This window comes from Salvelinus fontinalis, chromosome 4 (genome assembly GCF_029448725.1).
Source record: "Salvelinus fontinalis isolate EN_2023a chromosome 4, ASM2944872v1, whole genome shotgun sequence".
NCBI lineage: Eukaryota > Metazoa > Chordata > Actinopteri > Salmoniformes > Salmonidae > Salvelinus > Salvelinus fontinalis.
The window spans coordinates 59,683,905-59,697,640 of record NC_074668.1 but is presented as its reverse complement, the minus strand read 5'-3'; the positions used below and the strand labels follow the sequence as shown (position 1 = coordinate 59,697,640).

At 46.3% G+C, this 13,736-nt stretch overlaps 1 protein-coding gene across 6 annotated transcripts in view; it reads right to left on the bottom strand.

Moving 5' to 3' along the window:
- The window catches only part of LOC129854095 (diacylglycerol kinase zeta-like), a 128,970-nt gene that overhangs the window by 41,748 nt on the left and 73,486 nt on the right, over positions 1-13,736 (bottom strand). For 2 of the 6 annotated variants that reach the window (XM_055920742.1, XM_055920743.1), the window contains exons 2-15: positions 12,352-13,544; positions 11,404-11,512; positions 11,112-11,207; positions 9,891-9,968; positions 8,880-8,936; positions 5,856-5,924; positions 5,662-5,733; positions 4,657-4,773; positions 3,082-3,153; positions 2,181-2,276; positions 1,838-1,920; positions 1,450-1,510; positions 1,143-1,256; positions 269-409 (exon numbers count right to left, since the gene is read on the bottom strand). In XM_055920742.1, the coding sequence (XP_055776717.1) occupies positions 269-409; positions 1,143-1,256; positions 1,450-1,510; positions 1,838-1,920; positions 2,181-2,276; positions 3,082-3,153; positions 4,657-4,773; positions 5,662-5,733; positions 5,856-5,924; positions 8,880-8,936; positions 9,891-9,968; positions 11,112-11,207; positions 11,404-11,512; positions 12,352-13,496 (2,310 nt within the window). In that variant the 5' untranslated portion in view covers positions 13,497-13,544. Of the gene's footprint in view, positions 1-268; positions 410-1,142; positions 1,257-1,449; positions 1,511-1,837; positions 1,921-2,180; positions 2,277-3,081; positions 3,154-4,656; positions 4,774-5,661; positions 5,734-5,855; positions 5,925-8,599; positions 8,684-8,879; positions 8,937-9,532; positions 9,596-9,890; positions 9,969-11,111; positions 11,208-11,403; positions 11,513-12,351; positions 13,545-13,736 lie in introns of all 6 variants that reach the window. The other 4 variants (XM_055920745.1, XM_055920746.1, XM_055920747.1 and 1 more) reach the window with 3 other exon arrangements.

Sequence of the window (13,736 nt, the reverse complement as noted above, 5' to 3'; positions counted from 1 at the left end):
ACTTGGTGGAGAGGTTCATTCTCTGGGGCTCAATGAAAACTCAGAGTCACGACCTGATTTACGATGCTGTTACAAACACACCATCTGATAGGTAAGGTGCTAGCACTAAGTTAAACTTTGATCAATCCTCATTCTCTGCATCACCCATCCACACACACCCACACCCATACACCCCCACCCCCACCCCCACCCCCACACACATCATTTGTTGACAGTCCATGACTACAGTGCAGGATCTGGGACGAGGGGTGAGAGGGGGTTTGTTCACCTTGTCGGTCTGCTGCTCATCCCTCTCCTCTGCACCAGCATCCTGGTTGGGCTCCACTACTAGATTCCACCGGTCGAGCTGGACGATGTTCCCATCCTCTACATGAGACAGGATCTTAGACACCGGCTCATCTGTGTAACCCTGGAGAGGGGAGGAATAGAGAAGGGAAAACACCAAGAGCAATTAAACACAGTTCATTGTAGAAAGTATCTAGTTCCTCCTGACATATATAAATTCTTCAAGACATTTTCCAAGCAATAATAAGTGGTTATTGTCATGATTCTGGTGTCCTCTAGAGAGTTAACTGTGCATCTGCATTGCCCAACGACTATGGAAAAGCCCATCTTTGAGGGTGTAAACTGTGTACAAAACATTAGGAACACCTGCTCTTTCTATGACATAGACTGATCAGGTGAATCCAGGTGAAAGCTATGATCCCTTATTGACGTCACTTGTTAAATCCACTTCCATCAGTGTAGATGAAGTGGAGGAGACGGGTTAAAGAAGGAATTTTAAGCCTCGAGACAATTGAGGCATGGATTGTGCGTGTGTGCCATTCAGAGGGCACACGTAGACCGCTTTGAGTCAAGAACTGCAATGTCGCAATCTTTTTTTTTTTACACTCAACAGTTTCTGGTGTGTATCAAGAATGGTCCATCACCCAAAGGACATCCAGCCAACTTGACACAACTGTGGGAAGCATTGGAGTCAACATCCCTGTGGAACGCTTTCGACACCTTGTAGACCCCACGCCCCGACGAATTGAGGCTGTTCCAAGGGCAAAACGGCAGGTGCAACTCAAGATTAAAGAAAGTTTTCCTAACGTTTTGTAAACTCAGTGTATACGTTGTCCAGACATGATTGAGATACTCACACCACCCCAGTTGAGGGTCCTGGCCAGGTCGTTGCCTGTCCCCAGAGGCAGGATGGCTACTGCAGGCGGGGGGTTCAACTGGAGCTGGTCCAGAGCAGACAGGATCCAGCCCACCTACACACATAGTTCAGGGCTTAGATCACTAAGATGGGGTCAAATGCCTTTAAGGGAAAACATCAGACTGTCCGCTGTTATTTTAATGATCACAAAGTCAAGTTTGCAGCTAAAAGAGTTCAGGAACGTCCGTGTATTGCTTAAAAAAAGACCTTGGGCACGGCCGTTGTACAACAAGCGTGTTCCTACTCACCGTGCCATCACCTCCGCATGCCAGTATCCTCAGGTTATGCACCTTACGGTACATTTCTAACCTTGGAGAGACAGAGCAAGAGACAAAATCAACTTCTAGTTTTCGGGCCCAGTCAGTCCACAGTATCAAGCCTGTTAACGAAGGTCGGAACAATAGCATAGGGTATCCATAGCAAGAAGAAAAACAATATCAAAATAATACTTTGGAATTAGAACGACTTCTTTTGGTTCAGATACATCGGATGTAACGAGAAGAAGCTCTGCGTCAGGGAGCACAGAGTAACGGAAGAGCGCCGAGACAGACGTATGATGACGATATTGATGTTTAAAGGCCAGAGTCAGTAAAAAAAAGAAGAAGACTGCACTAGTACAAAGTTTGGGAAACGTACCCGTCCTTGGGACCTCCCAGACTCAGGTCAAATACCTGGCGGGGGTTCAGGTACCACATGAACGACTGGATAATCTTGGCTCCCTGAAAAATGAGCAGGAGTACAATTACTACCGAGTCCTCATCGTCGTCACAGTAAACAAGTATTGGATTAACTGACTAGTATTTGATTGAGTGAGGTATGAGCTGCCCTGAGTGGACTGCTGGAAGACTCTTTAAGATGCAGACAGGGTTTCATCTCACAGACGGCTTATAGACCAGTCAGGATTACACCTGTGACTGGTGTTGGCCTCGGTCCACCGGGCCTGCACTGACAGCTCCAGCACAGACAGCACGGCTCTCACCTGATTCCCCCCACTCTTCGGGTTGACAAACACCAACAGCGGCTTCATAAGCTGAGAGGGAATGGGTCTAACTATGAAGGGCTTCCAGCGCGCCTCCTGCACAAAGGAAATAAAGGGATGCATTTAGACAGGTGAAAGATGAGAGACCGATGTACAGTGTTGGTTCCCTAAGGGAAGAAGCACTAAGCTCTTACTGCTTGTACTGATGTTGTGTTAGAAACTATCGTGTCAGACTCGTATAACATTATGCCAAATGAACTCACTTAAAAATGAAAACGGCATCGAGCTGATGCTGCGTGGATACTTCCTACTCTCTATGAGATATAGTAAGCCAAAGAGTATATAGTTGTCTAACAGTTGAATTGATCAATACGGTCTCCAGAACTGTGGCTTTGGGGTGATCTGGGGAGTCGGGGTGGGATGGTACCTGGGACTGGCTCCGCCTGAGGCGTTTTAGAGCGCCTTGTCTTTGGAGGGCTGGCTAACCAACGCAAGGCCAGACAAGAGAGAGAATTATTTCTGTACATGCACTTGTCGTGTATATGCAGTAAAGCCAAGGTATTGGACACTGGATGTCGCCAGGAAGTACATATTGACCAGCACATCCGATGTCCCTGGCTGGGTTGTGTCAGCAGTGATTTGATAAGGGCCAAGACCTGTTTACATTGATAATACCTTGACATCAGCTTGACATTGTCCTTTTAGTTACCATTTCATAAGTATGTGTTTCATTTTATTTCAATGTAAAACCAATTCAACAGTTCACAACAGTTGCAGTATAAGAGGAACGATGCCCCTCAGGGTAATCAACAAAGGATGTTTTAGTTATGTACGTCTCCTCACAATACTAACGGTAGGGAAAGGCCATTTGCGATGGATGAAGCAACAATTCAAAACTCACCTCTACTCCCTTTTTGCTGGACTTGCGCTTAAACGAGGTCCGTTTTTTCTTTTTACTCAACTTTAGTGAGGTCTGAAAGAATAACACACGAGGATTAAAATGTCACATCGGTATTCCATTTATATAAGGAACAGCAATTGATCAACTTGAAATAATACAAATGTCATTTATCATAACTGTTGAATAAGTTAGCCCTAAATATTTCTAAAACTAAAAGCATTGTATATGGGACATATCATTCACTAAACCCTAAACCTCAACTAAATATTCTGATAAATAATGTGGAAATTGAGCAAATTGAGATGACTAAACTGCTTGGAGTAACCCTGGATTGTAAACTGTCATGGTCAAAACATATTGATACAACAGTAGCTAAGATGGGGAGAAGTATGTCCATAATAAAGCACTGCTCTACCTTCTTAACAACACTATCAACAAGGCAGGTCCTACAGGCCCTAGTTTGGTCGCACCTGGACTACTGTTCAGTCGTGTGGTCAGGTGCCACAAAAAAGGACTTAAATTGCAATTGATTCAGAACAGGGTAGCACGGCTGGCCCTTGGATGTACACGGAGAGCTAATATTAATAATATGCATGAATTAGTCGCTCCTGGCTCAAGGTGGATGAGAGATTGACTTCATCACTACTTGTATTTATGAGAGGTATTGACATGTAGAATGCAACGAGCTGTCTGTTTGAACAGCTCGGACACCCATGCATACCCCACAAGACATGCCACAACAGGTCTCTTCACAGTCCAAGTCCAGAACAGACTATGGGAGGCCCACAGTACTACATAGAGCCACAACTATATGGAACTCTATTCCACATCAAGTAACTGATGAAAGCAGTAAAATTAGATTTAAAAAAAAAACTGATTAAAAACACCTTATGGAACAGCGGGGACTGTGAAGCAAGACAAACATAGGCACAGACACATGCATACACACACACTATAACATACGCAATATGCACACACGGATTTAGTACTGTAGATATATGGTAATGGTGGAATAGGGGCCTGAGAGCACACAGTGTGTTGTGAGATCTGTTAATGTATTGTAATGTTTTAAAAACGGGATAAAATACCTTCATTTTGCTGGACCCCAGGAAGAGTAGCTGCTGCCTTGGCAGTAGGTAATGGGGATCCATAAAAAAATATAATACAAATGCAACTAACGGATGACTGCTACCCTCTGTTGGCTTCTCAGTGCAATGGCACCACAAAGTATTTGGGAAAACATGCCATTGCACATTGTAAACTCACATGGGTGGCAGTGAATATTTGAATACTTGGAAGTGCATATGTGACTATGGATCATGTGACTGTGGGGTCTGCAGGTAGCGTAGCGGTTAAAGCGTTGAGCCAGTAACCAAAAGGTTGCTGGTTCAAATACCCGAGCAGACAAGGCCGAAAAATCTCTGTGCCTTTGAGCAAAGGCACGTAACCTTAATTTGCTCCGGGGGGCACCGTACTACTATGGCTGACCCTGTAAACAAACACATTCCAGTGCACCTATCCGGTATATGTGACAATATTCATCTAGTTTTTTTATTTGAATAAAACATTTTTTACCTGAGGTCTGCGGACCCGGAGGATCCAGGTAGAGGGTACGATGACAGAGGCATGAGCACCCAGGGAGCAGGGCTCCTCGATCTGCTGCAGCATGAAGCAGGACACCTTGTTGTGGTACTACAGTGGGGAGGGGGACGGAGGAAAGGACGGCAGCGGTGTGAGCGCAGTACACAGCGACACACATCATTCACTTAAAAACACTCAACACAGACCCTGACACGACTGTCTCACATACACATAAAACATACGTACACCATTACAGAGGGAGAGGTCAGTTACTGTACACACAACACATCAGTGATCACGTACATCCACTGGAATTGTGTTTTCATTCAGCACAGACACTCGCACAAACGTCTCACACAAGCATACGTAGACACATCATTATCATCCGTAGTTTATGAGGCACAGCAGCACTATAAACCATACAGAGGTAGGCATCAGACTCTCTCTGAGAACATAATTGTATCACTCTTTTGTTGCTGAGAAATTCCAAATGCAGATGAAGTTCATGATTTACATAAATTCCCTGAAAACAGGCAATAGCACACAGCTGTATTAACAGTATTACACTTTTCATGTAGCCTAGTTTTGACTAGCTAATATTAGTAGTAGTAGTAGTAGTAGTAGTAGTAGTAGTAGTAGTAGTAGTAGTAGTAGATTGTATTGGTTTCTCAGTCATCGACTGAATTTATAATAAACCAATTTACAATCATACCATCAATCATATATAATTATCAAATAGAGCAGTGGAGGTGTCATAATAGCCATAAAACCTAGCGGTCAAACAGGGAAATGGTCCCAATCGTTTCCCTACCATTCATTCATTTTAGAAACACTTAATATAAGGACTGTGTTTCGTGTAGGCTTACACAAAACACAGTTTGGATAAACATGCAAATCTCTCTCAGACAAGGTGACGCTGCTGCAGGATTAAGTTGCTGTGACAATACTGGTCAAATTAAGATCCTACATCTGTACAGTACAACCAACCTTCCAACTTACTGCCTGTTTACACCACGAACAGCTGATGGCCACAATCTCTTTGCTATGAAAGGCAAACTTCTGCTGGAAACCCTGTAGAGAAATTAAATCAGATCTAAGATGTAATGTACCCTCAAGAAGAACATGTTTCGTCAGATCATTCATCCTGCAATATGGGGCAGAAATGAATTAATTGATATTATAGCCATGCTCACCTTCCCGCACTGCCGACACTTCCCATCCTGGCGCCTCCGGTGCACCCAATGGTGCCGCACTACGGTGGGCTGGAAAACCGACGTTCATAAACACATTAATCAACTCACTCACAATTGCCCGATTTAAAAGATTGTGGTTTTCCTATTTTTTGTTCATGTAGACAATGGTGAGTGAGATTAAGGAAAGCTTGTGTTGAGTTTATTGGTTTATAATTTGAAAATGTCAGAGATTTGGACAGACACAGTGAACATGATTGTGTATAGGACCCCGTAACAAACCCAGTTCTGTGGTAATAATGACTAAGTGTAGTATGCTAACAGAACAGGGCTTCGGGCAGCTGAGTGGAAATGTAAGAAAAGTAAACTTCTGGAGGACTCATCATCCTTCCACTCCCTCCTCGCTACCTTTTCTTCCTTTGTATCCACCGATAAAGCCGCTTTCTATAACTCTACATTTCAAGCTTCCACCTCCAACCCTGGGAAACTCTTCTCCACTTTCTCTTCCCTCCTTAATCCTCCACCCCCTCCTCTCTCTCTGCGGATGACTTTGCCAACCATTTTGAAAAAAAAAGGTTGACAACATCTGTTCCCCTTCCACTCAGCCTACTGAGTCCACTGGTCCCACACACAGAACTACCATATGCCTTGATCTCTTTCTCCCCGCTCTCTACAGATGAAATCCTGCGACTAGTGAGGTCCGGACGCCTGACAACATCCCCTTCCTCCAGACCATTTTTGCAGACATTCTCCCATTTATCACTTTCCTCATTAACTCATCCCTGACCACTGGCTGAGTCCCCTCTGACTTCAAGATGGCCAGAGTCGTTCCCTTCCTCAAGAAACCAACATTCGACCCCTGATGTCAAAAACTACAGACCGGTATCGTTTCTTTTTTTTCTTTCCAAAACACTTGAGCGTGCTGTCTCTGACCAACTCTCTCGTTATCGCTCTCAGAACGATTTTCTTGACCCTAAGCAGTCAGGCTTCAAGGCGGCTCACTCAACTGAGACTGCTTTTCTCTGTGTCACAGACGCTCTCCGCTCTGCCAAAGCTCTCTCTCTCCTCTGTTCTCATCCTCTTAGATCTATCCATTGCTTTCGACACTGTGAACCATCAAATCCTCCTCTCCATCCTCTCAGGGTTGGGCGTCTCAGGCGCTGCACACTCCTGGATTGCATCCTACCTGGCAAGTCACTCCTACCAAGTGGCGTGAAGAGGATCAGTGTTTGCGCCATGTGATTTCACTACTGGTGTCCCCCAGGGCTCTGTTCGAGGCCCACTCTTCTTTTCTCTTCACACAAAGTCACTCGGCTCCATCATATCCTCACATGGTCTCTCCTATCATTGCTATGTGGATGACACTCAACTTCTCTTCTCCTTCCTACATTCTGACACCAAGGTGGTGAGAAGCATCTCTGCGTGCCTGTCAGACATCTCAGCTTGGATGTCAGCCCACCACCTCAAGCTCAACCTCGACAAAAACGTCTCTTCCCCCCGGGGAAGGCCTGTCCATTTCAAGACCTCTCCATCACGGTTGAGAACTCCATGGTGTCCCCTTCCCAGAGTACAAAGAACCTTGGCGTGACCCTGGACAGCACCCTGTCGTTCTCTGCAAACATCAAAGCAGTGACTCGCTCCTGCAGGTTTATGCTCTACAACATCTGTAACGGCCCTAATCGAGGCACTTGTCATCTCCCGTCTAGACTACTGCAACTCTCCCCGCTTTGCCATCAAACCCCTGCAAATTACCCAGAATGCAGCAGCCCGCTTGGTGTCCGACTTTTCTAAGTTCTCCCATGTCATCCTGCTCCTCCTCACACTCTAATGGCTTCCAGTCGAAGCTCGCATTAACTTCAAGACCCTGGTGCCTGCCTACGGAGCAGCAAGGGGATCTGCACCTCTTCATCTTCAGACTATGTTTAAAGCCTACATCGCAACCCGAGCACTCTGTTCTGCCACCTCTGGTCTCTTGGCCCTCCCACCACTACGGGAGGGCAGCTTAGCCCAGTCAAAGCTCTTCTCTCTTGGCATTCCAATGGTGGAACAAACTTCCCCCTAAAGTCAGAACAGCGTAGTCCCTGCCCATCTTTCGAAAATGTCTGAAACCATACCTCTTTGAAGAGTATCGTAAATAACTGACACCCCCCCCCTCCCCCCAAAAACCACATTGTCCCACCAGCAGTGACTGCTGATAAATACTTTGTTGAGGGAAAATGTACTTGATACGATTGTGATATGTCATGGTCTCTTACTTCGCTCCTATGGCCTATTTATCGCCTTACCTCCTTACTCCATTTGCACACACTGTATATAGATTTTTCTATTGTGTTATTGACTGTACTTTTGTTTATCCCACGTGTAACTGTGTTGTTTTTTGTCGCTCAGCTTTGCTTTATCTTGGCCAGGTCGCAGTTGGAAATGAGAACTTGTTCTCAACTGGCCTACCTGGTTAAATAAAGGTGAAAAAGAAGTAGCTATCTTAAGATGAATGCACTCATTGTAAGTCGCTCTGGATAAGAGCGTCTGCTGAAATGACTAAAATGTCTAAATGCAAATGTTTGATGAGGGAATTTTAACTAGGACACCCAAAGATAGCTCTGGAGGACCATAGGCCTTAGGGGTTACCCAGTCTTTATACTCATTAAACTAGTCAGACTCTCCTTAAACTAGTCATTACTCTCCTACTGCCCCCATAACTGTGGCTTTGGGTTGGGGTGATCTGGGGAGTTAGGGTGGGATGGTACCTGGGACTGGCTCAGGAAAGGGATGGCCATGCAGTTAGCCATCCGCCTCTGGCCCTTTAGAGCGCCTTGTCTTTGGAGGACTGGCTAAGGTCAAAGGTCAAGAGAGGTCATCACAGGGCATAAGGGAAGCAGGAGCAGGAGGAGAGGGAGGGGTTACAGAGATAGACAGACACATAGAATGACAAGACAAAGGAGGATGAAAAAGTTGTGAAAATAAAGTATGAGTACGAGTATCATGATCATACTGATCAGATGTAAATGGCAGTTTATTGGCACTTACCTCTCGTATATTCCTAGACCCCGATTCCCTGAATGACGGTTTACACCTAAAGTTTATCTACGGGGTAGAGAAAACAAACTGTTTGAAACATTGATTTATTTTGTTTGTCGTTGTTTCAATAATGTTAGACAACCCCCTGCACCAAAATAAAATGCAGAGTCAGTAATCCAAAATGGCCAATAGGAGAGGTTTCAGGTTAAACTGAACATGCTGAAGTTCTTGTTCACCTAGAAGTACAGTACTTACTGAAAAGGGAAACCTGTGATGCAATATGTGTTACTATGTCAGTGACACAACCAGCTCTTCACCTCCACCGTAACAGCATCAGATAAAGTATAAACGATAAATATAAACAAACCCTCAGATTAGAAGAGTTGTGGGAACAAGTTAAAGACATTTTGGAAAACAGAGATGGAAATCAACTCGGCAACTAAAAATCTCTAGGAAAGAGCGACCCAATCTATTCGACTACCAATCAAAGTAGCCCAAATTGGAAAGCAACTTTGATTATCCAGAGAACGGCCCAATCAGAGTGCAGCATTGGAGGGTCAGGTCAATGGGTCAGGTAGCGTAGTGAGATAGGGTTAGAGAAGGAGTATGATCTAGCACTAGTTATATCCCATAGCAGCCTGAGAGAGGTCAGAGTTTCTCACTCTAAAGGTGGGGTCTTCGATAAGCAGGCTGGCTTCATTTGGCATAGCCTCGGTGTCGAATAACTGGAGAGGAGCAGGATGGGTTAGGTTGGCAGGCTACCATTTCAATCTCATCTTACCTGATGTGATGGAAACATTTTGTCTCCTTGACAGACAACATCTGAAAATGCTGATATTACGGTATTTTCGGGATTCAACATCTGCAACTCATTTGGTCTTGGTATTCATGCTGTTAACTAATTTCCACAACTTTTGTGATAATACATAATTTAACATCTATCTGCTACCAAGTGAAAGCACAGTTCACTGGAGGAAAAGTTTTTGACGCATTTGTTGGGAAAATGAGCTTGAAACTTACCTTTTCTAGCTGCTCTATGCAGATTGTGTGAACCACTATCTTGCAGGCTGCACATTTTTTCCGGGCTACAGATTTTTGCTGTGGTGACAAGAGATGAGAGTGAGAGAATATTATTTAATGACCCTTCTCGTAATGAAATTACTTTATTTTAACTTGATAATTCAGGGCACAACCATAAACTTAGATAGACTGCTCTAATGCCTCAAAGCCTGTTTTAGCATAGGCAGTGCAACTGAAGACTTTCACCAGTTTAAAGTAGTCAACTTGGTGGGACTTCCTATGGGTTACGGAAGAATCACATAATTCCATCAAAGTCCTCAGGAGGGATCAGCCAATGCATTATACACCTGAGCAAACATTCCTTAACTGCAGGTGGCAGTAAATTACAAATCTTGGTTTGATACCTGTTCAGACAACACACTCCAGGTGGCAGTATCCACCTTTGACTACTTTAAAATGAAGAAAGCTCTCAATGGAGCTTCCGATGTTGTCACAGAAGCCATATGGCACAGATGCAAAGAAGGGCCCTCTATCTACCTCTATGGGTGCAACACCCTCAAGATGGCAGCACCACTTCTTCGGTGAAGTGTGTTAGGGTTATGTAGACACCAGAGGGAGCCTCTACACAAGGGCTGGCAAACTCATTCCACGGAGGGTCGAGTGTCTACGGTCGAGTGTCTAACCAAAAACCAGCAGACACTTTGTAATGAGTTTGACACCCCTGGTATACAGCATTGCATAAAATCTATTTTGAGTGTCACACACTGTGGCTATCAGAACTAAATATCATACAAATAATGCAATCAAAAAAGACTTCTGCATATCATCTGGAGGGAAACAAAAAAGATTGGGCTCGTTTTACAGGTTCTCTTCCTAGTTGGCCACTTTTCATAACCCCATCAGTTTTCCAAAACAAGGAAGAGACTGTGTTTATGTTCATAACATGGCACCATCTCATACTGTAATGTTTACAGTTTACGAGAGCTATTGAGCTAGGCAACCGGCATTCTCTAGAAGTGTACTGTATGGTACCGGTATAAAATCTGGACAGTATCATCCACTGACGGACCGAAAAAACAACGTGACAAGGAGTTTTAGGGTTTCGCCACAAATACATCTCCTCTAATGAGTTCATTCCTCCCTTCCTCTCTTCCTCTCACAGCATCTGTGGCTTTGCAATGTCAGGCAGGGCCAGGGGTAGCTGCACACAAACACACTCACCAGCGTCTTGGCGAAGCAGTGCTGCTCTCCGACGTAACAGAAGTCCCCAGAGACATTGGTCTCAAACCAGATGTGCTCCCCATACAGGGCGTTCTCCTGGAGGAAAAGGCAGAGTCGATTAAATACACCCTTTTTTTTACCCTGACAAATAGGAATCTCAGCTCATAGAATCCACTAACAAACAGTATCTCTGGGTAAATAAAGTACACTACTCTGAAACTCATTTAGGGGCATGTAGTCCATTATGAGGTAACAAAAAAAATGTATAAGCTGGGCCAGAGGCTGCACTTACGGTCCAGTCACAGCTGCTCCGGATCTCCCTGTCTGGGTCAAACTTGGCCAGGGCTGAGGCACTGGGCTGGGCAGACAGGTGCTGTAGACCCGATTTAGCGATGGCCTTCCTGAAATGACACAGACACAACACCTTTGAATGATTGCAATAACATCATTGAGATGACACTCCCAGTGCGATACGGCATCACAACACCAGTAAACTGAAATGCCTAATGGTAAACCCACTCTTCACTGATGAAAAAAGGTAGGCCCTGATCAAAGAGAGAGGTTTAGCACACATGATGAATAATGAAATGGGTACATCTGACAACATGCAATATACAGCTTTTGAAGTGGTTGCTTGTCCTTCCCTGTGGTAGGACAACACCCTGTTGAGCTGATGTGCAGTCAGGTACAGATGAGGTCTAGGTGGGTATTTGACAGGTTTGTGTGATTGAGACCCTGCATGAAAGGTGCTGTTGGAGTCACTCAACAAAAATCCTAGCTTACATGTCAGCAACACAAAAGATCAGCAGAGTTAAGTGTAAAATATGAAAGATTTTCCAGTTTGCAGTTACATACTGCAGCAGGCTTAGACACAAACACTTGCTTAACTGACATCAACACTTCAGACCAGGAAGTGCTGGTATGGTTGGACAGGCAGGAATGGCCAGTGACTTTGGCATGCATTTCCCCCTTCTATTGTTTGGATAAAACAAATAGTGTGGTCTAAAACATGCGCTGTGTAAACAGACATTTTCTGTGTGTATTCTGTCATAGATGCCCCCCTCTCCCACACACACACACACACACACACACACACACACACACACACACACACACACACACACACACACACACACACACACACACACACACACACACACACACACACACACACACACACACACACACACACACACACACATTGCCTGTAACCCAGGCGAAGGTAAGGGGGTTTACATACGAGACGAACCCACTCCAAGTCTCCAGGCGGGGGTCATAGTAGATGCCCTGCAGGGGGCTGAGGGACTCCCTGCGGCCCCTGGGTTTCCAGCAGGTGGAACAGTTCCTATACAGGGAACGGGAGGAGTGGCAGGCCACTATAGAGCTCCTGCGGCTGGGTGGGTGGACTAGCCTGCCTGGCCAGGCGCTGTTGGAAGGCCTCCGTAACTGGCTGGAGCGTGGGTAGTGCCCGCGCCCACCGTAGACCGCCCTGCTACGGTGCACCGCCTCCGCCGGCAGCAGCTGGGAGGAGTTACGGCGCAGGCAGCGCAGGGCGCGGCTCAGGGGCCGGGGCTGGATGCTCTCCATCGTTAAGGCTGCCATACTATGAGCCTGATTCCAGTCCTCCCACGTCCTCTCTCCCTCTGGATATGATGATGATGATGATGATGATGATGCCGCAGTCCCCTCTCGTTCACTCCCGCTGCCCTCTGACCTGGTGCTACACTCTCTCTGACTGGAGCTGTCCCCCTCTGACTCGGAGCAGCAGCTCTCAGTGTCCTCTCCTGACGCCCCCTCACCGCCCTGTGCCTCTGGTGCCCCCTTCTGCTGCTCCTCACTCATCTGGACCAGGCTGGCCAGCAGCATGGAGGGCCCCAGCAGGTGGGTGTCGATGGTGCGGAGCTTGCTGGCTTGCCGGCGGCGGACAGAGAAGCGGGGGTTGACACAGGCCACGGTGGTGCTGGAGCGACGCCTGGTGTAGTATCTGGTCCTCACTAGCTTCCCGCCTCCATAACAACAGTGCCCCCCGGTGGCCTGGGGTAACCCCTGCACCTCGCTGGAGTGCCTGCGTTGTTTGTGAGCAGCGCAGGCCAAGCCCACACTGGAGCATCTACGACCCACATAACCTGACGGCAGGCCAACACTGGAGTGTCTTCGTTGGGCTTGAGCCGTCGGCGACAGGCCTACACTGGACCTTCTGTGTCCGACAGGACCTGTGAATGGCAGTCCCACACTAGAGCGTCTACGTTGGACCAGGCCAGCAGAGGGCAGTCCTACACTGGAGCGCCGGCGAGCCTTGCTTGTGGGCACTGCCACGCCAGGCCGTCTGTGTCGGGATTGCTCCGCCCCTTTCAGTCTAAAGTGCCGGCGGAAAAAGGTGTCCATGACAACCCACAGCTTCTGGGTCCCCTTTTCACTGTCCCTCTGCAGTGGCTGTTGGTATGAAAAATCAGTCTGTCAGCAAAACCTTCAAAACTGTACACAAGCCACTATCCAACTGTTATCAATAGGGATACAGTACTGTTCTTTTCACCCCCGTGTGGAAAAGTTGCAAGAGAAATGTCTGAACTCGTATACTGCTGCCAGGGAAGGTAAAGCACATGAGACTAATCCGCGCCTAGATGC